Source organism: Mchenga conophoros, linkage group LG3 (genome assembly GCF_057382185.1).
Source record: "Mchenga conophoros isolate Kocher_MC1m ecotype Shallow Benthic linkage group LG3, M_conophoros_male_GT1.1, whole genome shotgun sequence".
In the NCBI taxonomy this organism is placed as follows: Eukaryota; Metazoa; Chordata; class Actinopteri; order Cichliformes; family Cichlidae; genus Mchenga; species Mchenga conophoros.
Window position 1 is genome coordinate 76,522,197 of NC_140528.1, and position 26,664 is coordinate 76,548,860.

Below are 26,664 nucleotides of genomic sequence, written 5' to 3' on the forward strand. Positions count from 1 at the left end.
ATCGCGAGAGTTCATTGGACGCGACGCGCTCAGTGAGTGCTGATTCTATTATGTGCGGATAAGCGTGATTCATAACAAGATGTCTTCTTGGTTTTTTACTCAAACTTCATAGATAACCAAAGAACACACACAGAGTCGGTCACAGCTAAATGCTATTTATTTAGTATTTATTTTGTTCTTCAAACAAAAGCCAAACTATTTACACTTCTTTTCAGTTGTTCTTTTCCAAAACATTTTCATTACATGTATGCTGTTATTTTAACAACATTCAACGACATATTAAGTGAAGGAGATGGGCTGACTGGGGTATAACCATGAGTCCATCATTACAGTCGGTGTTACAGTAACCAGCAAAACTGAACCAGGTAATCTTTCCATCTATAGCTTCTATCCTGAAGCAGGCTCATCAACCAGGGTCTTTAGACACAATACTGTGGTTTCTCTGATCATAAAAGCTTTTGTAGTGCAGTAAAATAGACTGATGATTCATCCATCACAGTATAAGCTTTTTAAAAAATGTGATAACATTTAAAGTAATAATTCAATATCAATTCAACAGTTATGACATACCAATGCCAACTGTGGCTACTTCACTTACCTATAGAAGAAAACTGCACACCACACCCACAGTTGATCAGAAACTTTTAACAAGTCTAAACTGACGGTATTCAATAAACATCAGTTTCCATTTGGATAAAAAACTGCATATGTTTGGTTATAAAGAAGGAAAAAACAAACAAACTATAGAATGACTAAAAACACGAATCTCTTAAATTTAATGAGACATACAGAGTAAAGACGTGGTCCGAGAAGACCTTTCAGATTTCAGACACACCACAGCCTGGTCGCTTCCGTATCGATTCAGTGCCATCACTGATGGTCAGCAGCACTATTAGATACACAGATTTTAGTGTCAAACCCCACAAATACTACAAACCATCATGCATGCCTGTTCTTACAAGCACTCATAAGACAAGTGTGAATCACTATGTCAAAACTGTAAAAAGATCCAACTCCTAAAACATTTTATTCCCCTGGAGTGTAAAGAAAACAAATCAATTTGAGGACGACCTGCCATTCTGGTTCAGTTTTGCCGAGGACTGTATCCAACAACAGATACGACACAGCAACAAGCACGTGCTCTGAGATGAACCTCTGCATATCACCCAGTAAGCCCAGCTCCAGGCAGCACAGACTTCAGCCCTTTGTCAAGCCTGCACCTTCAGCAGTAATCTAAATAGGAAATCTCAACGAATCCACACTTTATTTGGATCAAAACGGAAAAAAAAAGGGCAACAAAAATCCAACCACCAGTAAAATTAGATCAACCAAAAAGCCCTCATTGCTCTATTCTTTAGTTAACTAGTATCTTTAAAGTAGATCACATTTACACTTTTATACAGGACAAGTCTGTCAGCGAACAGACGTCTTGTTAAAACGCTCTTTAGAGTACAGTTAACGAGGTGGTTTCCAACTTAAACTGAGAACGTTTTCATTAAGCCATTTCAGACTGAACTATACAATTTAAGGCATGTTGAACAAAGAAATAAAGCAAAAGCCATTATGGAGAAAACTCAAAAACACTAACTTTTACATTATTTACAAAGCTCAGCGTTTATGCTGCTGGGCGTTGATGCTTGTGTGTCTTTGTGTCGTTTGATATTGTGTATCTCTGGTGTGTGTGTGTGTGCATGTGTGTGTAGACATTGTTCCAGAGGAGAGCCAATGTAACTTTAGCTGAGTGTGTGCATGTAGTGTGTCTGCCTGCTCCTTTGGACTTGAGAATTTATGTGACATATGATAGTTTTGTGTTTTGTTTTCAAAAGTCCTTTTTTTCCTTGTACAATTCTTTCAGTTCATCCAGTTCCACAGCAGCAGCCTTTTGCGATGGCTGAGATGTAATCCGGCCACGTCCACCAAAACTCATCCCAGCACACTGTCTCTGACATCTGGGCAGGAGAGCGGCTCATCGGTCCCAATGGCTAGAAGACCTTTAAGACCACCATCCGAGAGTTTTCCGGCTGAGGTGGATGATGAACTTCTGGGCAACGCAAGCCTTTGTATCCTCTTCTTAGATGGAGTGTGGGATTAAATCCTTAACCGAACACTTCCAGCAAAAAGGGGATGAAGAGTTGATAAACCTGCAACTTCATCTGTCCAACGTATAATGCCATTGGCCTGCCCACACTGAGGTCAAAAAAAGTTTCTTAGGGTCTAAGTTCAAAAGGACAGGTTTAGGGTTCACTGGTTCATGGGTTGGCTGTAGATAAGATCCTCCTTGCAGAGGGCAGCAAATAAAGCACAGCCAGACTCCTGTGAAAACACATAGAAAGAGTGCAAGACATAATCAGCAAAACTTGGACACAGGCATTAACAGAGGACAGGACTGTATATAAATGATGGCAACTGTTAAAAGTTCTGTTGTGAAGCTTTGAGCTGAATATTTCCACTGTGGTGTTTTTGTGATGAACAAGGGTCAGTGCTTATTGAGACACCAGGGCATAGACTCACAGGCTACCCCACTTTTTCATGCTAACCGGCACCAAAATTTGTTAAATGAACATAAAGTTTCAGCAAGACTTGAAATGCCCACAAGACCACAAAGTCTTTCACCAGGAAGAACTTTAAATAAGGTCACACTAAAGCTTAGTTTTCTTGTAGCCTTCCAAACGCCCTCTGCTGGACGTTAGCGAGAGAATGCGAGTTACGGCAACGCTACACTGGCTTCACTTTTTATTCTGGCCGCTACATCTAGTTTTATTACAGCCTTACAATGATCATCTACCACAATTTTAACTTGCCATAGTTAATTATCAATTAATTTAACAAATCCATGAAGGTGCGGAAAGCAACCTGCAACTTTACGAAAGCTTCATTGACCAATAATTTTTGTCATAGTTTGTCAGCAACCTTTTTCCTGCTGATGGAAACAAGTCAACTAAATGAAAATGTATGGATACTTCCATCAGCAAATAACAAGATGAAGATATTCTGGAGAGACTAGATCCAATCTGAATCAATTCATTAAATTAAGTAATCTCCTCGTGCAGTGAGGTTAGACACACAAATTTGATCTTCCCCGGAAACAGTAAGTTCTTTTGTTTTGTTTTTGAGGTGGCGGGAAACGACACAACTCCCATCCTTGTTTCTCATGAAAAAGCAACAATTTTGAGGCTTGAGAGGAAGAGAAGACACATGTACACAGTTCACACGTCAAGGAAAATAAGAGGTTTTGCAAAACGTGTGGAGCGCCGCTCACCAGTAAAAACACGACAAATTCTAGATTTTGGTCAAATCGATTTTAGATTTACTATATTTAGTCAACTAATAGAATTTAGGCAACTAAATTATGACTAAAATTAAAAGTTTTAGTCAACAGACTAAATTTACTGTGAAAATTAACACTGTAGAAAAGCATTAAACAAAAACAAAAAGGATAAAAACAATTAAAATCCTGGAAGAACATCTTACCAATGCCAAGCACTTGTCCTCCGGTAGTCACTCTGCAGCTCTTGAGGCTGTCATCAGTGTCCATCTCTTTACTGTGCGTGTTGATCAAACACTCTTGGTGGGCTCTTTGTAGCCACTGCAACATCCATTTTGATAAGTAGCTATCAGTCAGTCTTGGAGCCACTGCAGCATGGCCACCACCTCAGTCCATGTGGTTTTACGTTCCTTCCCCGATTACTTCAGGGCTACTGGCAAACTAAACTCTCAGCGAGTCCCATCTCAAACTAGATTTAAAAAACAAAAAAGATTGGTTTTCTTGAAGAACATTCACGCCATATAATCAATGAATTTTCCTTCATCCATTTTGCATTTTTTTCTTTCTACTCTGAAAGGTAATACAAAAATATGGTTATGTACAGGAGGTGGGAGAAGACGAGCTTCTCGAGTCTCTTATTTCAGTTTGGGAATTTCTTTTTCAGTGACTTTGTCAAAGTCGTAGCAATCCTCCTGTTGTAATTGTGCTCCCATCCCCAAAATTGTACCTCACAGCTTGAATGAACAAAAGTGCATAGGTGAGTCGGTGAGGGCAGGGTGCGAGTGCTTTCGAGGGCCGAGGTGAAGACGAGAGCACCGAGCGGATGCGCTCATACCGTCCTCTCAAGTTCCCCCTCCAGGGTTTGCAGCCCTGCACTCGGTTCTCCACAAAACACAGCCCCATCCTTGATTTTTCTACCTCCGCTCCGCGGCTGATCAAGTCTCAGGACCCACGACACAGATCTAGTTAGAGGATCCTGTCCATGTTGTTGTGATGCCTGCCACTCTTCCTCAAAAACAACGAACCAAAATAAACAAAAACGCCACCACACCACTCAATGTCCTTATGGCAGAAGCGCACTTGCAAACCCCACCCGTCTCATGTGGGAACAAAAAAAGATAAAACAAAAGAATAAAACTGCACCCACAGATATCCATGTGGCTTGTAAACAACCAAAGCTCCAGTATGGAATAGAAAGAGTCCTTTCTTTAGTCACCATTTGTACGACCAGGATTGTAGAGGCAGTGTGTTCAACTGTATCCATCTCGAGTTTGTCTCTCTCCTCCACTGTGTAAATGAAAAAAAAGAAAAAAAAAAAAAAAAAGACCCCGCTCAACTCTTTGAAGCTTTTTTCGGTTTTGTTTCCATTTTTGAAATCTTCTGAGGAACAAAAACAAAATCTTGTATCAGCACGGGTTTCTTGTCATTTTTTTTTTTTGGAATACATTCAATATTTTCTTAAGAAAAGAAAAATAATACACACTTCACATGGCAAAAAATGAAAAAAAAAAAAGGAAAAGAAAATTAAAAACACACAACAAAAATAGCAGCCCCAAGTGCTCATCTTAGTCCAAATACTTTTTAAACTTTGTATATAATGTATATATTTATATATATTTTTCATTTAAAAAAGAAAACTCGTCATTATCAAATTGCAACAACGAATATGTAACACAATATGCTAACATGTCATGCACCGCTCTGTGCACTTGCACATTAAGATGCTGTATTTTTTTTTAATTGTTTTTTTGTGGTTTTCTGTATTTCAGAGTCAGAAACTCGACACCTTTCATTCACAAGTTCGAGAGCTGACAAAAGGCAACGTGATCACACCCCCAGGAAAAACACGCTGGACTAAGCCTTCCGATGGATCACCCCTAGACTCAACTAGAAATATTTACCATACCAACGTACATACTTTACATACACTGTGCTGAGCACTGACACGCACCACACTCGCTCTCAAAAAAGAGTTAATGTCTCGATGGCCATGCACCCTATCCAAGTTCTTAGGCACAAATGTGCATTCATACACATACAAGAAAACAACAACAACAAGAAAAATGAGTACCTGTAGTTTTAACTCATTTCTATGAACAGTAAATGAACATGTACTCTAAACACGCACACTGAAAATCTCACTCGCATGCGCACACAGTAATGTCCCTCATGATTCGCCACGTCTGCTTAGTCCCTTTCAGGTCTAGAGACGGCTCCCCATGGGGAGAAGCTCAGGGAAATAAACTAGTGGTGGTCGTCATGTGATGAGAGCAAAGCTAACATTTACAAATATATGCATTTCTGGTTTTCTATCAGGGGATGAAGAGCTGGTGAGAGAAAGGATGTGTTGTGCAATTGCCCTCTCTCTCTCTCATAAACACACACACACACACAGGAGCATTCAGTCACACCCATAAAACACACACGTCCTTGTCTGGAAAGGACCACATACATACACACACACACACACACACACACACACACACACACACACACACACACACTCACTCTAAACATGAATACAAAATGACTATCCAAACAGAAAAGACAAAAATGGCCTCTTATGTTTCATACATCTTGGTAAGCAACAAAAGACAAAAAACTTGTGCAGACTGTATATTACTGACACAACTCAGCCGCCACACATCAGCCACTCCCAGTCGCTCATACACATTCACAAAAATATTCACTTCTAACTAACCCCATTTGTTTTCTTTTTTTTGTCGTTTTTCTTATTTCGTTTTTTTAGGCAAGTGCAAATCTTCAAGTTTTTTTTATAATCCATTTTTCAATAGCTTTACTTTTTTATATAAACGTAAAAAACAGAACCAAAAAAAAAAAAAAAAAAAAATGCTAAACAAGAGAAATATCAACAGTGTTTGTCTTTTGAGAAAGGATTTGCTCTCTGATAAGGTTTCAACTAAAGGTCCCCCTGAATTTGAAAACCTAACGTCCCGCCCGCTCGGCCCTGCTCGCTGTTTTCACCGCCGCCTTCCAGTTCTGCTGCACACGCCGATAATGTGCACGTACACACACCGTATGCGCACTGATTCTGAACACGCACGCATACACACACACGAACAAAAAGAAAAACTATTCAAATCCCATCTCAATAAAGTGCATTAGTTCAGTATAAGGTGCTTAATCTTTTGAGTGCCAGAGGATACCCATCATCCTTTTAACCTCACCGCGCCTCACCCCCCCTCTCCCCTGCTCTAGTGATCAACTGGTGCAGCAGGGAGCCCTTTTTATTTTTTCTATCCAGAGGGAAAGAACGAGTGGGAGGCGCAGAACTGGGCGCCTCCACTCCACACCTCCCCCTCACCACCATGCTTGCCCCCCTTTGTACCCCACAACCCCCAGTTCGGTTCCCCCAGCAGTGCACATTCGTCATCAGGTTTGTCTGATTAAAAGACAGAAGGCCTCAGGTAGCTATTGCTGCTGCGCTGCGTCACATCAGTAATCCTCCACCATCTCCATCTCATTCAGGCTCATACACTCGCCCGTGTTGTGGAATGAGTACCCTGCAGGTAGGAGAGGGCACAGGGAAGAGAGGGGAGAGAGTACACCAAGATTAGAGAAGGATGGCACAAGGGGTTAAAGGCTGGCTTAAACACTGACAGGAGGGAATAAAGAAAACGATATCATAAGAAGAGGTCTTGGCTTCTTTTTGGTTTCTTTGCCGATTCGGATTTTGTCTGAAAAGGTTTTCGGAAAGCGAATAAACAGCTGCAGTGTTAGCATTATAAGGAAGGGCCCACTGCAAATTACACTGTGTCAGAGAAGAGTGAATAAGCTGTGTTTATACTGTTTTACATATCAACAAGTTGGACTCTGAACGCTGATTTATTATTGCATCTCTACTCTCGGTAGGTCATTTAAGCAGATCAGTGTTATACAGTGGAAACAACCTGGTTTCACTTCACACATAATCCTACTGCACAAATGACTACATTTTCCACTTTGCGTTTCCATGCTAAGCATTTCCTCTAGTGAGTAACTCATGTACTTGATCTGGGCTCTGAACTAAAAGCTGAAGGTGGGTGTGAATAAAAACGAAGGCTCGAAAAGGATCGAAAACTAACTCAAACTAAGCTGTGTAAAAAAAAAATAAAAAAAAAACTGGCAATATGAACATATACTGGGAACTATAACAAACACCAACAGTACTAAATACACTCTAGAAACCTAGTGAAACAAAAAAAAACTGGACAGAAGAAAACTAAACAAAATTAAAACCAAAGAAAAACACTTTTTGGTAAAGCTGTCCATGTACGTGGTGAAGAAGTTCAAAGGAAAAACCTTAAAAGCTCTTGAGGTCGCGTACCTAAGATGCTGGGGTCAGAGTGCAGCATCATGGGCTGTTTCTTCTTCATCTTTCCTCCCTGGTTATCATAGAGACCAGCCTTGCCCATGTGGTTGGCCTGAAACATGGACTGCAGAGTGTTGGGATTCATACCTCGCATTGAATCCTAAAAAACACAAAGCAAAAATGATCACGATCGTAACAGTGCCAGGTTGGACGTGACCCTTTGATGTTTCCGTTTTCTTTTCGAGTTTCAATCCAGGAGACTCCTCATAAAGAAATTAAAGTTTTCACTGTCTATAAAAAGTCTTTAATGCTGTAGTGAAGTTATAGTTGTAGTAAAGGAGAGCACTCATTGATGCTGTGTTAATAACAATCCTGCGTGTATGGCTTAGAGGCATGTCTGCATTTACCTGCAGAGGGAAGTTCATGTTCAATCCAGCCACTTCCTTTGATAACTAGGACACAAAGAGAAGAGGAGGAATTAAAGCCACTCTCAGCCTGTTAATAATACTTTTAAACACATATGTGCAAAGCCTGACCTTCATCCAAAATATTCACTTCCTACAATTTCAATCCAGCTAACCACAGAAGGTTTGTGTGTGAAACCACGTCCATAATGTCTTAAAGAGGACGCGTCATGCTTTTATATATTACGTCGCCTATCAAAATCGTCGACGACTAATTTAATAGTCGATGCGTCGTTTGAAGCTTTGTAAGATCCCAAAAGACGCAGGAATAAGTAGTAGGATTTAAGAGTGTAATAACGGACTGAAACAGAAGATGGCAGCACTGCATGTACAAGGATGCCAGCTGCCGTTAAACCCCGAAGAAGAAGAAGCAGCTGTGTCCCAGAATTCATAGCGCGGCCCAGCTCAGTTTCCAACAATGGCGGCAGCTAGTTAGTTTTAATATTACTCTTATTATTCTTTCTGGGTCACAAAATAAACGTTTAACATATTTTCAGGCGAGAATGTAGCTGTGTAAACCTCAAATATCTGCTCAGTTTATCAGGACACCACATATTTTCAAAAGCACTCTGATGTTGTCGGAGACGTCTTTTACCCACCAGCTCGATAGCGAGCCGGGGGCTAGGCTCACTAGAGCCGTGAGAACACCGGACCCCCCGGCAAATCGTTTTCAAACCCACCGCTGTCTTTCACTACTCAGGTTAAACATGATATATAAGTCACTTAGATAACTTAAAAATGTTATTGTTTGGCTTTTTTCAGTATTTTATTTGTTCCTGAGTAAATCTGTTTGGCTGAGATTAAAGTTAGTTTTTACACAGCTGAATAAACGTCAAGCAGACAGCTGATTATCAGAAGTGTGAGATGCTGGAGAATTTACTCCGGTGTCCTGTTATATTTTAGATAGCAAGGAGTTTATTAAACTTCACCGAAACAATCTGCAAATTTCATTTAAATTCAATAAACTATCATCTTGTCTTTCTTTTTAATTAGCACACACACACACACGCACACACAAGTATGTACAAGTGATCCCTGAGCTTTGACTTCAGACTGCTCTAAACATTCAGTTTCAGGCAGTTTTTCTGTTCTTGGTTGTGAATGATGGCAGTGAGGTTTAAGTGTCTCAAGCTGGCACTGAAAAACAACTCAGTGTTGGTCAAATAAAAAAAAAAATGTCACAGCGGCTCCAACCATATATTTTATACAGCCTATGAATCCCCTAGGTTTCCAAGTTAACTCACAGAAATTGAACACTACATCAAACACTTGTACAGACTAGAATGTACCATCGATTCCCACCTGAGAAAACCATCAGTTTCCAACTGAAAATGCAAACTACTGAACACAGTCTGTGTCTATTCACAATAAAAATGAACAATTAGCCACTCGTCATACTATAAATTAAAGGCTTTAATGGGCAGGCTTTCTGTGTTCTATAAAGAGAACATTTCAGCAATGTTTTTCTTTTCTTTAAATTACACTGATGTCGTTTACCGAGCAGGTGACATTTTGGACTGATGCTCTTTCAACCTACCTGTTGCTGCTGTCTCTGTTGGTTGGCTTTCTGTTTGGCACGTCGCTCCAGAAACTGTTTGGCGAACTCTTTGGCTTCCACTGTGTCCCCTAGGTAGGACCGGATGAAATCCAGCACTGCATAGGGAGACTCCACCTCCTTCAGGTATGCCACAATTGTGGCAACTTGATAAACACACAACGTGAATGATTAGTGACACAGAAGTGTTGCTGTAATTTACACAGACATCAGCTATTGATGTCTGTAAGCTGAGGGTAAACTCTAAACACCCTTTAGATTGCTAAATGTGATAAAGTTGAACCGCCTACCATCCACAGAGGAGGAGGAGTTGTTGGCAGAGGTGTTGAGAGCGTGCAGCATCTGTTCACACCAGGTGGTGAAGCCGTCCTGAGGCTTCATGCCCTGCAGCAGCTTCAGCAGCTTCTCCTCCTCCTCGGTGCGCTTACGACGGATCATGTACTGATCACTGTGGAGGACACCCAGGCAAATTATATCATTACTATCATCAACTAAAAGAAATCCACTTTTTCCTGCAAGCAGTGCTTTATAACTGGGCAATCCAACAATCCACATCAGCTGAGTTGCCCAGACATGCTCACCTGAGTGATGGGCTGCTGCGGCTGTTCTTAAGGCCCATGTTGTTGTTGCTGTTCCCACGCAGGCCGGTCTGGTTCTTCACAGCCTCGTCCCACATGCCCATGCTGCCCGAAGACCCTCCACTACTGCTCTTACTCTCCAGACTACCCGGCCCTCCCCACATACCGACGCCATCCACCCACTGCCCTCCCATGGAGGAGCTCCCCATCGACAAACCAGAGTGCTGCAAACGGATAAAAATCAGGCTCCATAAATGACCAACAATATGTACGTTTTTATTTTAAACATGCAAATTCCTGCTACATGCTAACATTATCATTGCTGTAGACCTGAATGGTGAACTCACGCGGTCTCTCTGCTGCTGGGCTCTCTGCTGCTGCTTCAGGAGTCTCTCAGTCTCCTGCTGTATTTCCAGCAAAGCCAGAGCCTGGGGCTTTCCTGCCTTAGAAAGCCCAGAAGAGGAAGCCCCACTCCAACTAGAGCTGCCTGCCCCCGGTCCTTGCTGCTGGGGGGTCTGCTGCAGCAATTTCATGATCAGTTCCTGCTGCTGACGACACTGCGGGAACATATGACAGATCAGGCTATAGCTGTGGTTCTCGTTTCTTAGAGGAAAACAGCATTTAGTGCCTCTCAGCAAAGCAAATAAAATATCAAACATTATGAAAACTAAATCAAAAAGCAGCTCGGAATATTTTTGCTTTAATGAACAAAGCCAGTAACATATTTAACAACCCCAAGGCAACACATGGGATAAAATGAATGCAAAATTTCTCCACCTGCTTGCGTCTGAAGATCTCCTCCTCCTCCCTCCTTTTCTGCTCCTCCTGTTGCCTTCTCTTCTCCTCCCTTCGCTTACGCTGCTCCTCTTCCTCACGCTTCGCCCTGAGTTCAGCGTCTCGCCTCTCCTGCTGGAGCTAAAGGAAATGCGTCATCAGTAATTCTGAATGAATATTTGGATCTGACGCTGGTATGACTCAATGGACTCACAGTCTGATATTACTATTCAACAGCCCTCACCTTCTGAAGCTGTTCGAGAGTTGGACCCTGAGTAGAAGGATTCATTGTTATGTCCCAAAGACTGGCTTCACCACCTACATGAAAATGAAAAAGGATCATATTAGCGGCAGCAGCTACAGTTTGTGTGTTTTAACTGTGCCTGCCTGTGTGTGCACAAACCAAACAGCAGCAGTCCACACTGTACCTGACGGCTGTGAAGCTGAGGTATGCATGTCCCACATGGACCCTGTATCTGGCACTGACATCGATCTGTTCATCGAAGGCATCATACTCTGCTCACTGCACCTGGGACATAAAGCAACACCCGACGTGTACGTTTACTTTGAAACTAAACATGTCCTCCAAAGTTCAAACTAGGACCGGAATGAACTCCAACAAATTTAGGGCGAAGCCTCCACCCACCTGTTCATGAGCTGGAATAGCTGCTGCTGCTGTTGGAGCTGTTGATAAAGAGCTGCTGCTGCAAGCTCCTGTTGCTTTTTCAGGCGCTCCTGGTCCAGGTTTCCCTGATGAAGGGGAAAGATATAATGTCAACACAAAGGAAAAGTCAGACTCAAAATTACAATAGCAAATTACTGCATCTAGAACAGACTTGCTTCTGGTAATATTTCAGCTACATTTACACACATTTATCCAAGTCAGCATGCAATAGAAAATTCATTAAATCAACTGTGTGACATTAAGAGGTGAGAATTTAAAATTACAATTCCTGCCACCATAACCTGTCTAGAAATGTGCCCTCTCATTTGCATCCTCCCCTCCCCATCCTCTCGGGTGGCTGAGCTCTGACTCACAGTCCCGGCGGGCCCCCGGTTGGGCTGCGGGCGCTGCGTTGGTGGTAGCTGTCTCACCAGCAGGGGCGGCGGGGAGGGACCCGGGGCAAAGGGCACGCGGCCCCACATCTTGATGACATCCCCCAGGGGTTGGAAACCTTCATCACAGCCCCGCTTCACCAGCAGGGTCATGGTGAAGTAGCCAGCCTGAAACCACTCACACATCTCCACCGTGGTGAATGGACCTGGTTGGTGGGCAGGACAGAGGAGAGTTTGCAATGCAGAAACTGACCTTAGGTGTCGGACTAGCTTCATCTCACCTCAAGAAATTGACAGTTTTTATTCATGTTTTTAGAAAGTATCATCAGGAGGAGTACCCTGGATCTCTCCCTGGGGGTCCTTATAGAACCACTTCATGGCAGCCTCGTGAGTTAGCGGCAGAGCAGCTGCCGTGTTCCTGCTCTCCTGCTGCTGCAGAGCCTGGGTGAAGCACTCCTCCTCCAAAGAAGTATCCTGCAGTGATGCCACCATCTTCTCTGCCTCCTACACAAATATAAACAAACATTTATTATCTAGTCGACAAGAGTTGGTGTAGCAGGCTCACCCGTAGGATGAAAAGGTGGCGATGCTAATAGTACAGCTAAGACTCACAACTTTGAATGCACTGATACCAGCTAAAACAAAGCTCAGCAGGTTTTAGACCTAGTCAGACAAGGTTATGTTAGTGATGCTTGTTTAAAGTAACATATGTGAAAATATAAACAATATATAGAAGAGCACAGAACAGACATGCAGACGTCCTTTTCAGTTTCCGGCACATCAATCAGCATCAAATGAACTGCTCTATATTTGCAGCCTCCCCCCTAACCATCGCGTTTTTATTCAAAGCAGTGAGTTTTATCAAAAGACAAAAAAAAGAAAAGTGCAGTTCTGGTTTTGAATATTCAGCAGCAAAATAATCACCAGTTTCATCCCTCACCTGAAGGCTGTGAAATGTAGTTTGATTAGACATGATTACATAATTTGTCTGAAATGTTCCTCTTGCTGCTCCTACCTGCTGCAGGTGTTTCATGCCTTCGTCGTCCTCAGCGTCTCCTCCAGATGGCGGGAGTAGAGGAGCAGCAGATGAAGGGGGTGGAGGAGGCAGGCTGGAGGAGGTGGCTGCGCCGCTGGGACTCAGCTGGGCCTTGGAGCCCCCTAATGGAGCTGCATCTGACATACGCACATGAAAAGAAAAAGAAGAAACGAGTAAAACAATGGGCCCTATTTTTAGTGTTTCTATTTATAGTTTAGCGTTTGGTGTTGTTTGATGTGAGCGGTAGAGCCGCCTACTGGCTCTGTGTCACATCCAGCAGCCACAGCCGGTTCAGTAAACAAAGTATCAAATGACTGAGGCAAACATATTCTATTTCAAACCAAAATATCAACATGGCTGAATTTCCTTGCTCAAACACGCCGACCTGAGACTGAAAGGGCTGAGGTCATGAAACCAAAGGTTCAGGATCTCTCACTTTAGAAGCCTTTTTTTAAATTTAAATCATTGCACAATAAAAAGTTGCCTAAATAACTTTATTTTCTGGATTTATACAAAATCAAACAGTCTAATAATTACTGACATGCAGAAGCATGTATATTTGATATAGACAGTTAACATGTTCTTTTTTTTTCTTATAAGAGTTTAACACATTAATGAAATTGCCTAAAACAAATTTTTAAAAAAAGATAATATTGCCGTTTTGTCCTGTTGGCACACTAACACAGAGGTATGTGGAACATGACCTACCTTCACCAGACGTGCTGCTGGCCTTCACAGACTGGCTGTTGCTCAGCTGGGCATTATCCACCACTTGATTAGCACTGCTGGGTTGGGACTCCAGCGATGGAGGGGGACAGTGAGCTGTTGGAGAAGACGAAGGAGATGCTGGCTTTGTCTCACCATCTCCAACAATAAAGATGGCTTCTTTAATCTCTGTGAGGCCAGGAGTGGAAGAAAGGAAGGGGAAAAAAAGTAATGAATCCTCCATTGACTATGATCAGTGAAGGTAAAAGATAGAAGACAACATGTAAATGTAAGATCAAATAAAGACATCCGGTCTCGCCTCACCCTTGTCTTTGTCTCCTTCAGCGCTGTTCCTCTCCATATCAGCAAGGCTGTCTCCCTCCTCTTCCTCTTCCTCAATCCCCTTAAACTCAAACTCCTCCAGGATTGTCTCCTTGCCACTCTTCTGATACAAGATACAGACCAAAAAAAGTGAAGCAATCCCAACAAATAAATATTAAAACAATATCATAACAGTAACAGAAACATCATTCTGAGTACCTTCATAGGCATGAACGCTCCAGACGAGTCAAAAGTGCCCATCTCCCCATCCTCCTCATCTGTACACCACTCAGGCAGGCCGTCCCTATCGTCCTCTAGACCATCGCTGCCTGCGCGCCGACGCCCGCCACCGTGCCCGTCAGAGTCCCGGAAGTCGAAATCAAACTTCCTCCTCCGACCTTCTCCTGGACCACTGTGGTCCCGCCAGCCCGCTGAGCGAGGACCACCATCTGGTAAACAAATGGAAAGTTATTAGCTTCAAAACTGACCTGAGCTACACTCAGAAATTTATTTTTCTGTTTTAACTCAATCTGGAGTTTCATTTTCAAGATATCTGGTTTGGAAAGATCATGATTCATTGAAGCCGACTGCTGAGTCTGCAGAAACTCAGGAAGCTTTAGTTTAACCTAAACCCAGCTGCTTGGTTTTCCCATCACTGACCACTAGATGCCAGTACAATGTCCTTTAAGCTAAAGTTGACACACACATTGTTAACATAGGCTTAAAAACACAGTAATATAACAGTGGAATGATGAGTAATACAAATCTCAGTGATGCTCCATCTTAGTGATTTTAATGAGGCTATACCAAAGTGTAGCTTCCACACTAATGAGTTAGGACAAAAGGTTTATGTCAAAGGAACATTAAAAATTTGATCCAAGTCTTAGCTTGTGTTGACAGCAGAAAGAGGAATAAACAAAGCAGAGTTTATGACAATAAAAAAAACGTTTGTGTTTATCATACCATCCCTACGGGATCCAGCAAGTCTCCAGTTACTGCCCGGCTCCCCTTCGTCTTCCTCCTGCTCCTCCCGTAGGGTGCGCCAGTTATCACTGTCAGCCCTTGTGTACTCTTTCCTCACCGGACCCACGGGACCTCCAGTTTCTTCAAAGCCAGGACGTCCCACCTCCCGCCGCAGCGGCTTCTCAAATCGACGCTCACCCCTGAGAAAAGGAGGGAAATGAAGGGAAAATTAGACCAGTTAGCAGAAGAAAACATGGGCCAGTTTTTAACCCAAGAGCAGTGTGTGCAACCAACACCTCACACTGGAGACAATACATTTGCACAGCTTATCCAGATCTTGGAAGGAAAACTGAAAGAAATACAAAAAATACCTGAAAGGATTACAGACTAGGCTGCACTGCTTGACAGCTGCTCTGAGTAATGATAAAACAGGCTTCTGTTGTGCAACAGAGCACTTGGAGTCATTATTTGCATGACCTTACCAACAATTTAAGGACAGTGCAGGTGCCGTGCGCAGTTTATCCTTACCGGTCGTCCCAGCTCTGGCTGCGGTGAATCTCTCGGACGCTGCGACCGAAACCCACCTCGGCATCTTCAATACTTCTTTGGTAGAATCCACCTTCACCACGGCCTCGGCCTGTTTATACACATTAGAACAAGGCATGTGTGGTTAAGTAGCTTCATCCTGCAGGCAGGTGCACACATCAACACACCATCGAACATCATTCTTCTTTTGTGGTTTCCTTTGCTGGGCTGAACTGTGCATGTGTTTACATTGGCATGTGTTGACAAGGTAAGCGCGTAAGCCCTGTGCTTTTAGGCTGCGGCTGGACAAAAGGAGGACTATTTTAAACAGGCCAAGAGGAAGTGTGTTGCACCAAGATGGTGGAAGAAAGAAGGAAATAAACACTTTAGTAGTTGCCTTAAATAAACTGTTTTACTTTAGCTGGGCAGCAGCCATTGTAGTTTGAGCCGAGGGCTTTAAGCAGCCCTTCTGTTGTTGTTGTTGGACTCTGCAGCACAACTGATTGTGAACAGGCTCAATCGGGGCTATACTTTATTGCCTGTGTCCCTCATCCAACTTTTTTTCCCTGCCGTTACCTCGACCACCCCGTGTGGCTCCTCGTCCACGGACCACTCCAGCTGGGGCCGCACCACCCACTCCTTTTCCCATGAGCCTCAGCACTGCCACACTGTTCACAGACATGGAGAAGTTCCTCTGCAGAGTGAGTTGAACGAGCCAAAAAAAAAAAAAAAAAAAAGAAGGAGAGAGGAATGTGAGGAATGTGAGCTCACAGGCACATCTGTCAACTGAATCTGTATGAGGGTGAGATACCACAAGATAGGGCTCAAACAGTTTAACATTTGCAGATATGCATTTGTGAGAGTGTGGCTGGTGCAGACCTGCTCCTCCTCAGTGAGAGGCACCAGTGCCAGTGGCTGCATGGGCTCTTCTTGCAGAATAGCAGCAAACTCCTTATCCTGCATGTCCTCTGGGACCTAAAAGCAACAACAAGAGGACAAAACCACCTCTTAAAAACTTGAACTCTGACTTCAAACATGTTCATATGTTTAAGGATACAGACTTATACACCACTTTAGAGAAGTCCTATTGTTCTACACTATTTATGCTGCTTTGTATGAGTCGCAATTCAGAGTAAGCCTTATTTTCAGCCCGTCGGGTTATTCTGTCTGAAAGAAGCAGTTTTCCTGTAAGGCCATCCTCTCTTCTCTTCTTCTCTAAGACAATTACTTCTGATTGACTGCCCCTCACAAACAGGGGTGAACTGCAGTTCGGTGTTCTGTGCTTATAGACAGATATTAAAGGCAGGGTTTTTGTCAATGTACTCCAAGCCCGGCATCTCATAAACCGGGCCTCGGACCGGTTTGGTTCCGGGCCGCGAGAGTTGAGGCTCAGGTGTGATTTTCAGGGTTTTTAATCGGTTTTCAGCGTTATTTTGTTATTGTTTTTATCATTAACTCGGTTTTCCTGGGTCTTTTCACGTGTGTTATGAATAACTCTTCTTTGTTTCAGTAGCGGTACTAGTTTTATTTTGTTGTATTTTTCCGCGACACCTTAAAGGCCGGTCCGTGAAAATATTGTCGGGCATAAACCGGTCCGTGGCGCAAAAAAGGTTGGGGACCGCTGCTTTAGCTGATATCCATCTCCTTGTGTCAACAGGTGACTGTAAGCTTACATCATTTTTGCCCCATGTGAATGGGATTCAGTGTTTCACATTGGTATAGACTGTAATAAATAGAGAATGAGTAAACTATTAACCAACCTTGTTGTCTTTGACATAAAGTGCTAACATCTCCTCTCGGCCGTAGCGGTACTCGGCCAGCTTGTACTTTGGCATGGCGGGGGAAGGAGGGGGAGACGTCACACTCCCCCCACTGGACAGTGCACGGAGCCTGTGAGTAAAAGACATAGGATAAAGTACTTTACTTTCAACAACAGGAATTAAAGCGACTGTCCAGTACAACAAATAGGTGTTTTGCAACTGCATGCTAAAGCTTTCAAAGCTGTGTATTTGCTCTACTTTTCCCCCCAAGCTAATAACAATCTCTGACATGTAATGTAAAAAACAAGCTTTATAAATAACTTGGTGCAAATTCCCCAGTTGGCTCTGAACGCACGCACACACGAAAATCAGAGCAATTGTGTAACCTTGACACAATTCCTTTTAATCTCAATTGAAGAAAAATAACTAATAGCATCTTGCAGCAGGAAATTTTTTTAGTAAATGTTCTGTAACAAATTCCTCCCACACAGCTCCCCCTGAACACACTTGGCTCAATGCTGACGATATATTAGCTTTCCAATCTCAAGATTTCATTTTAAAAAGCTATTACTAGCTGGCCAACTTCCAAGGCCTGCTGTTTAACAATGGCTCCTTTCACATGCCTCTACAGAGTGTGTCAGTGACTCTCAGCTCCACATCAAAACCATATGCAGCTCAGAGATGGAGAGGCGGGTGTGGGGGGTAGAAAGGTAAAGGGAAGCTTCATGAAAGCCCAGTTGGTAGCATGTAGCAAATCAAAGAGGATAAAAATAAGTGGAGCAGCAACTAATATGCATAATAAGAGAAGCGCTCAGGAAGCAAGCCAGTGGGTGGGTTACTAAGAAATATTTGTGCATCATATGTACCCACCTGCATTTACCTGCAGCAAAACATGAGCTTTCCTCCCTAACAAGGATTCAAATATCCTCTACACACTTAAATCTCTACATGAATAATCCTTTGAGAGTCTTACAAAGATTGGAGTAAGAGAAACTACACCAACCTAAAAGCATGGCCGAATATTTTACTTTGAATTTGACCACAATGACTAACATAGTTGCAGGCTGCGCTGCCAACTAAAGCTCGAATGGTCTAAATAATTTCGTAAGGTTAACTGGCCTTTAAAGACGTGTAAACATGCTGGTCAGGCAGCTGTATGTGGCGAGCACATGAACCGGCCGCTCTGTAACTATATTAAAAAGGGTACGAGGATGAAAGTGAGCTACGAGAGCCACTGAGAGCAAAGCAGCTGCAGATGTGTAAAGGCAGAAATATTCTGTGAGACTGGCACTGCACCAAGAATGCACACAGCAGTCACGGGCCGTTAGAGATGGAGAGCTACCAAACTGCAGACTACGCCCCCCCATTAATCGCTGCACAAACATTCACTGAGCTACAGAAACAGCAGAAGGAAAGAGAGATGGACAGGAGAGAGCAGTGACAAAACCGACACTTTGTTACCACTGAAATGACTAACCACGGCGGGGCGCCTGCAAGCAAGACTCATTTTTAAAAGCACTTTCATATCAAGTTTAAACGTCTTCAGCAACGTCTTTTTTTTTCCCCATGTGTTAACAGACTGTAACGGAATTTAAAACTGAGACCTTCCTCTGTACTATTTGTTGCCTTTAAGAACCTGTGTAATGATTTCTATGTGAAGACTGACCGAGAATTTATTGTAAGAATCCGAGAATATTATGCTTGATTCTTAGTGTCTACCATTAGTGTCGCTCTCTTCTACTCCCAGCGCCAACAGTGAGCAACACTAGCCAAGAGTAGTACCGAGTCCACAAAAGCTCAAACACACATTCCAGAGAAGGACAACAGAACTGACTTCAGACAACATTTCACTTATGAAAAGTGAGTAGCGAAGCTAGGCTTAGCCAGGTAGCTGATGTGCTTTGGGCATACCATGTAATTTCACCTAATGGTAACCATTAGCTTACCTGCTAACATGGTGACTAAAGCCACAACAAAGTCTGTTTTATCCAACTGAAGTTTGATCAAACAGAAAATAAGGCCTTCAGGGGAGAACTAAAGTTTACACGTGCATGATTCATTCACACTTGTAAACGAACTGCATGCTCTCTCCTGTTACAACATATTGTCTTATGTGGTAACTTGGCCGCCTATATTCAAACTGCAGAAAGATCCAACCAAGGTATGACATTACAAATGTTTATATTTCAATTTAAGTGTTCATTTCTTGGTCACATTGCCAATCCAAACACAAAGGATAGGTCAACACCCTGAAGCCAACTGAAGAATGAAGGCTGCTTATGCCATCTGCACAGCTAAGGTTACTTAACAGCATCTCTAACAGCCGTTTACTCTTACGATGATTTTCTCAGGTAATGCTGGTGCCACCTTCACACAACTCATTTTGTCCAACAAAAACTCATAAACCAAAAGACATCAGCTCTACTTTAATGAGAGACCATTAAAAAAAAAATCTAAGTATTTCAGGTCATCGCTTCCATTTTGGGCCTTTGTTTTCATGGTTTTTGGTACGGACACTCTGAACCGTTTTGGTTGAGCTGAATTTGATCGAACAGCAGCTTATAACCTAACCAACTTCACTAACCCCTGATCTTTTCCTAGTGTCATTTTCAGGGGAACGAGTCCAATTGACACAGGACGTTAAGACTTAAGCAAATTGCCATTGCGATTTAACGGCCACATTCAAGAAGGTCATTTGGAGGTTGCTTAAATCTGCACATTTCATTATGTCCAAAGTTTCCTTAAAAATAAAAAAACAGAATGGCACTCAGCATAACTCATCCGCTTTTAATTTTCCCCCACAAATAAAAACAAACACAAAATAAGCACTTGGTTCCTCTGGGAAATATTTCTTTATAAAAAAAATTGAAAATATATAAATAATAAAATATAAAATAAAATACAAATATTACCATTCTGGGCCGAAGTTAAGAGTCTCAGCAGTCATATTCCTCACGTCCACACAGAACTGAGTATCTAAGGAGGAAAAAAGTATCCAGATTTCTTTGTGTTTTTTCTTTTTTGTGACGAATAAAATGCAACTTTGAAAAGGAGGGTTAACAAAAGAAAACGGTTCCTTACCCTGTCCAGATAATCGGAGCAGGCTGGACTGGGCTGGACCAGGCTCGAGCTGGCTGGCTTTAGTTAGGCTTAGGTGACTAGAAGGCTGAGTGGTGCTTAAGCTGTGGTCACAGAGCTCCCCAAACACACAAAGAGAATAGCTGCCAGTTTCAGGTGCTTGAGGAATACCAGGTTATCAGGTCCTAACTAAGGAAGGGCTTTCAATGATAAGTTTGGAGAATGGAAGCTCCTGCTACTCACAGCCAAAAAAGGTTGTTAACATAAAAAAGAAACGAAAAGAACCTTAGAAATTAACAATGGAACAAAATAAAACACTCTTGCTAATAATGTCTTCTTTTTTTTTGTTTGCGATTTCCTTTTTGTTTTTTTACAGCAGTTATATCTCACATTAACGTTAAAAATATGAACTGATTGATCAAAAGACGTAACGCAGGAACAAAATAACAGCCGAAAAAACAATGAAATAGGCTGCTGGAACAGCTGCCAAGAGCAGACGCGACTCGCACTCCTCTTCTCCTTTCTCTCACTCCCTCTGTGCCGTTTTCTCTCGCTCCAACTGAAATGTGGACTGACGGAGACCTTCTAGGTAACTCCTTTATTTCCTGACCTCCTCCCTTTGCACCACTGGAAAAAAAAAAAAGAAAACAAAATAGTGTTAAACAGAGACAGAATGAGAGAAATATAAAATTTCAAAGAAAAATGGGAAGAAGTAAACACTTCATAAATTAGCTGCTGCTCTTGAGATGCTTTTTCACCGCTTGGCAGTCCACCTCTGTTGTAAGTGAGTGAAGGAACCATAATTTGATTTTCTCCGCAAAGACTCGACATACCATTTACGCAGCGTGCCTGGGACTCACCAACAGATACCCAATTTGATCAATGTGTTGCAGCACTCTGAGTTGAGGGGAAAGTGCTGTGGTATTCCTTCACTGAATAAATGAAAACTATTTCTAGTATAGCACTCAGTCATACTCCAACATTTCTGCTGCTCACAGGAGATTTTCCATCCTGAAATACACCGAGTCTATTTCAGTCATGTTGTGAACCAGATGCTTCCTAAACCATGCAGCTGGCTGGGGATGATTCCTCAAAATGTCATGGCAACTAAAGCAATATCCAGGCAACTAAACTTCAGCAGCAAATGCTCACATACACATACATACATATATTGCCCCTTTAACATGAACACCACTTAGGTTCGCACACTGATGACTAAACACAAGCCATATTTTCCAGCTTCTTCCCATCTTGGTGACTACTTTCCTTCAATATTCCCTCACCACAGACGCTGAACAAAAAAGGTTAAGTTCACAAGTTTTCACAACATTTTATTAAATGGCCATCATTGCATATAACCGACACTTGCAAGGTTACCTACGCACTTTACAGAGATTGGCTACATGGTGCTAGCAAACTAGAGAAAATAGACATTGCTGTTTCAATCGGTTTCGTTTTAAATTAGCTTTGTCATCTTGCATTTGCACGGATGCTACTTTCTCTGCCCTCTAATGCGCTGTTTTGCTACACGCTTAGTTATGTTGGTAGTAAATACTGCACATGAGGAAAGCATGAAGAGAAGAAAACTTTACTCAGGCTTATTACAGTTTGATTTATTTAAATTGAAACAAAAGATTCCCAACAACTGACAATCTATGTGAAAATAAATAGATAAATAAATTTTAAAAAAGAAGATAAAATGATGTTGGCTACGATGGTTTGAAGCCAATTTTTCCTCTCCCTTTTTTGTTTTTCCTTTTTTTAGATGAACCCTGTTGCAACAGAGCCAAGAAGCTCTTCTGTTGATAATGTTAGCCAATGACACACACTGGTTCAGAGAAGCTGTAGGTTTTATTATTCTTACAGTTGGGGCTGTGCCATCCTTCACGATAATATTGGTATAAAATATTTTCACATCTTATAAAACCGCCACAGTGCAATATCATTGCTATAGTAAGGCATGCATTTACAATCCCTAGTGTGCACTACAACAAGACAAGGCCCAGACATGTCTGAGAGCAAGAGTCACATGTCATTCTCCAACGACTATTTAACTAAAGACTGAGCTACTTAAACAACCTCCAACAAAGCACTATGCTAAAAAAAAATATGCAAGAAAACTGCTCCTGCCAAAGGTGGAAACAAACTTTTCATGACTTGAAGAAAAAGAACAAAAAACACCGCCAACTACAACCAGGCTACAAATGACTCAACCTAGCATGGTTAGCTGCACTTGTTATGAAAAAGAAGAACAAAGTGGATGGAAATTAGGCAATTACTGATGCAGTTACATGAAAAAAGAGACTTAAGCACCTGTTTAAAAAGCTCAGCCTTAGATAGAAAATACCAGGGAAAAAATACTGCTTTTTTTTTTAATGTGACAATATTGTGCAGCTTCTTTAACTTTATTTACTGCTAAACTAAAGTGTTACGCACTTATTCACACTATTGCTTAAAACTTCCAGGGAAAACACTACCTGGGCTAACTGTGTCACTAACATTTAACTATAAACGCTGCCGCATGTTGTTTCATTAGACTCACAATTCAAATTAGTACACGTGCCATCAGTGACAGCTCACCAGAAAATAAGGATGGAAAATGCACTTCATTTAGTTACACTTATAAATGCTGCTGCCTAGGAGTGGGCGATATAAACGATATACGACAGAAACGATATAAATTTGGCCAACGATAGAGATTTTGACTATATCGCGATAGCGCATGTTGATGATGTCATCAAGCTGCGCCTGTTTTGGTTGAAAGCATCGCACCGGCTAAAACCATTATCATCTGCAAATTATGGCGGGCGACAGTCATAGCAAAGAGATGAAGCACTTTTGAAATATGGGGAAAGCCAAAAACTGCGCTTCCTCCACTTCCGTAACATTGATTCATTAATGTTGAATTCTCTCGCAGCTGTTCTAGTCCCATGTTGTTGCAGTATATTAATAACTAACCTCGTATTGTGGATGAATAATCTCAGTTGTTCTCCTGACTGAAGTTTGGCCCGTGTATAGCATCCTGCTATGCGATTGCATTTGTCCCCAACCACCAGAATCTCTCACGTTAACTTTTATCGAGTGGAAAAAAAGTTGGCGTTCATCCTCCAGCTTCACTGTGCTAATGTTATGCTAACATAGCTGTGTCGCTAGCAATCACGTAGCATAACGTTACATACCAGGTAGTCCAACTTCAGTAACCCTGCAAACGCCACTGCTGTTTATTTTTCTGTCTTCATTTATGTTGGAAGTGGTAGCAGAGCTGTACGCTTTAATTAGTTTCAAAGATCTCTGTCAGAACATGGTATGAAATGTTTAGGTGTAAACTAGCGAGCTAAATTCCTGTTAACTTGTAACTCCGTTAAATTTAATAAATTCTGTTTTCATGGATGCTAAACTTAATTGTTACACCCGATAAAGCAGCAATGCTGATGATTTAATTAAAGATGAAAGAATTTAGACCGTTTTTAACTCTTAGTGTTCGTTTGACTTTGGGACCTAAAGAAGACGGAGTTTTGGACCCAGATTACTCCGCGAAGCTCCTCACTACGGCACCGGAATGCTCTGACAATCCATCAAGCAGTGCGGCTTACCAAAGTTGAACTAAAACATTTTTTAACAGATTTATGCTCGCCCAAATCGGTTCGAGGTCAGTAAGCACAACCAGAATTCATACATAAGGCACACTCTCGATTTTTGAGAAAATTAAAGGATTTTAAGTGTGCCTTATAGTGTGGAAAATACGTTATACAGAAGAAAAGAATATATCGCGATATATATCGTTACCACACATGCTTCAAATTATATCGCAATATGAATTTTAGGCCATATCGCCCAGCCCTACTGCTGCCTGCATTTTTCAACATTCAGTATTGTTTCTGTAAAATATAATTACTGCAAATTTTCTTTGGATATAATTTTGAGACTCAACTGGACACCCCCACTAACAATGTAGTTGCTGCCCTTTTAATCAGAGCATCTCAAATACAGACAGAAACTTTTTTTTAAACTTTTCACCTAAACCTCTCTCCAGGAAATCCTAGCAGCTAGGATGCTGGCCTTTGTTATTTTAAAGCAAATGTCCAAAACCAATTAATTAATCTGCTCACCTGTTTAAAGACCGCTAACCCACTCAACCTACAAATGAATGCAATTTCCTAGCAACTGCACAGTACATCCTCCTATTGTATTACTAAAGTTCAGTTTTTAAAAAAAAGCCCCACTGCTCACATATCCCTGTTTTCTTGGTTTAAAAAAAAGAAAAGGAAAAAAAAGTAGGAAAATCGAGGTCTTAATTGAACTTTTGTACCTATAAGAAATCTGCTACATTGCCAGTAGATATGATTGCCTTATTTACATTAGTTATTACATTCATTATCATTTTAGAAGGCAATACAAATTGATGGAACTACTCAGTGCATAATCACTGCAACTGGTAAAGATTTTAAAGACAGAAAACAGAAAAATGTAAAAAGGAGAATTTAATAATTACCGAGTAAGCAGATTTAAGAGCAGTCCACATTAAACTATTAACACTGCAATACAGACATGTTTAAGACAAATGGAAGATACTGAGCAGGTCCAGTTTACATTCCAATATACAGCAAATATAAAATCTTAATTTAAATTTCTCTTCTGAATTATTGGGGGAAAAGACCATTTTATGCATTTGTAAACCAAAAGCATATAAACTTCTACATGAATTTAAAAGACAGTAGGACCTAATGAACTGTCATGTGTGAACAGGAAAATTGAAACATGCCCTTTAAAACAGGATTCAAACCATTCCAGTCACACAGTTCCCAGTTTGTGTTTGTCAGACATGTTCAGGCTCCTGATCAGAACGCAAAGTACTTTTTTTTTTTTTTTTACATGAGTACTGTACTTTAAACAGGTGTACTTAGCAGGTGTACCAATTGTCAATTTAAAAGCAGCACAACACCACTTAGGTCACATGTAAAAAAAAGCTTTGTTTTCCTTCCCTCCCTCAGCACACCCTGAGGAAATGTGAAACTTAAAGAAAAGTGCATATTTCCAACACCTGTAATACCAGGCTCCAGTTATAATGGCCAGATCAGTTATGGCTTAAGGGAAATCCAGAAAGAAAATAATTTCACAGAGAAAACCTCACCGAATAAAATGACACTTTATTGCTCTTTAAGCTCCTAGCAGATATGGCAAATTTTTCTTTACTTTTATGCGCCGTCCAACAGACTTTTTTTTTTAACTTCGTTTAATACCCTGTATCAACTTTGCTTAAAAAATTATAATAAATAAATAATTAAATAAATAATGCAAGGTCGGAATATGGGATTTCTTGTGCGTATGAATATTAGCAAAACTCATGCACTCCAAAACGTGGCGGGATAAAGATTCCACTCTGAGTAAAAGGGAGCGGTACCAGTGGCTCAAAGTGATACAAGTGCAAGCAAACTTGCAACTCTGACTAAATTAACTATACCGATGGTGCTAAATGTGGCTAACATTTAAACAGAACAGTCGGAGTTGACGTTAGCTACCGACAGTTGTGGCGAGCTACGCTAGCGCGTACCCTGCTCGCCTCTCAAGCCAATTAGAGCGAACTGATTTGTGGGCAAAGTGCAATAAAGCCCTAGTTACAACCTCACTGGCCTCGATATCATATTTCTATTGCATATGAGCAGTTGCTAGCTAGCTAGCTTCGTAACTTAGCACAAGGTATGCACTGATCGTAAAGGCCTTGGCTTGTAGGTTCAAATGACACCAGATATGTCGGCAAAGGGGGCGGAGTATTGGGATCTGAGTCCCCGGCCTGCTCCGCTAATATGCGGACGACCACCAGCGCCACTTCGCTGTCGGTACTAATGCGTTGTAAACAAAACAAACAACAGCAGAAACAGAATTTTAGCTCTTAAACAACTCAGTGAAAATGTTTTTTTTTTCATGACAGATAACACCGACCCGTTCGAGCTGCAGAAGCTATTAGCATGTTAGCTCCCGTTAGCCAGCTAGCTAAAAGACAGGCAGCAAAGAGGAACCATGGCTTACCTTCACTGTTTATAGCTACCAGACTGCTTGTCTGCACGGCGTGTCTACAGCCAATTTATCGAATGCATTGGTCTCTTTAAACACTGTAAACGTATTCATTCGACAGAATAGTACTTTCAGAAAGTCGTGCTCTGTATTTTATTTATTATTTTTTTTCCCCTCTCCACCAACGGTCGCTTCTGCGTATCAGTATGTGTCTGCTGGCTCCCAGTCGCTGCTCTTCTTGTTGTTTGTGTTTCGGAAAC

The 26,664-nt window shown here is 41.7% G+C and overlaps 1 protein-coding gene and 1 long non-coding RNA gene across 5 annotated transcripts; both read right to left on the minus strand.

The window, feature by feature from the left end:
- Positions 1-146: 146 nt before the first annotated feature.
- Positions 147-6,586, minus strand: LOC146580532 (uncharacterized). The gene is made up of 2 exons (XR_014891285.1): positions 3,472-6,586; positions 147-2,313 (listed from the first exon to the last, which is right to left on the minus strand). It is a non-coding gene; the product is annotated as an uncharacterized LOC146580532 (long non-coding RNA).
- Positions 6,587-6,627: 41 nt separating this feature from the next.
- On the minus strand, positions 6,628-26,662 carry gigyf1a (GRB10 interacting GYF protein 1a). Of its 4 annotated transcripts, none has more exons than XM_085267313.1 (25): positions 26,420-26,662; positions 20,396-21,019; positions 20,227-20,290; positions 17,315-17,444; positions 16,434-16,529; positions 16,131-16,248; positions 15,558-15,666; positions 15,030-15,229; positions 14,286-14,515; positions 14,070-14,190; positions 13,749-13,934; positions 13,020-13,177; positions 12,343-12,508; positions 12,044-12,210; positions 11,595-11,698; positions 11,377-11,471; positions 11,193-11,266; positions 10,952-11,089; positions 10,522-10,731; positions 10,178-10,398; positions 9,887-10,044; positions 9,579-9,742; positions 7,985-8,029; positions 7,593-7,737; positions 6,628-6,789 (listed from the first exon to the last, which is right to left on the minus strand). In XM_085267313.1, the coding sequence occupies exons 3-25, from the start codon at positions 20,259-20,261 to the stop codon at positions 6,722-6,724; spliced, it is 3,138 nt and encodes a 1,045-aa protein (XP_085123439.1). In that variant the 5' UTR covers positions 20,262-20,290; positions 20,396-21,019; positions 26,420-26,662; the 3' UTR covers positions 6,628-6,721. The 4 variants fall into 4 exon arrangements, with proteins under 4 accessions (XP_085123439.1, XP_085123438.1, XP_085123437.1 ...); XM_085267312.1 differs by having other exon boundaries at positions 11,377-11,477; positions 26,420-26,661; XM_085267311.1 differs by having other exon boundaries at positions 11,987-12,210; positions 26,420-26,661.
- Between the last annotated feature and the right edge of the window lie 2 nt (positions 26,663-26,664).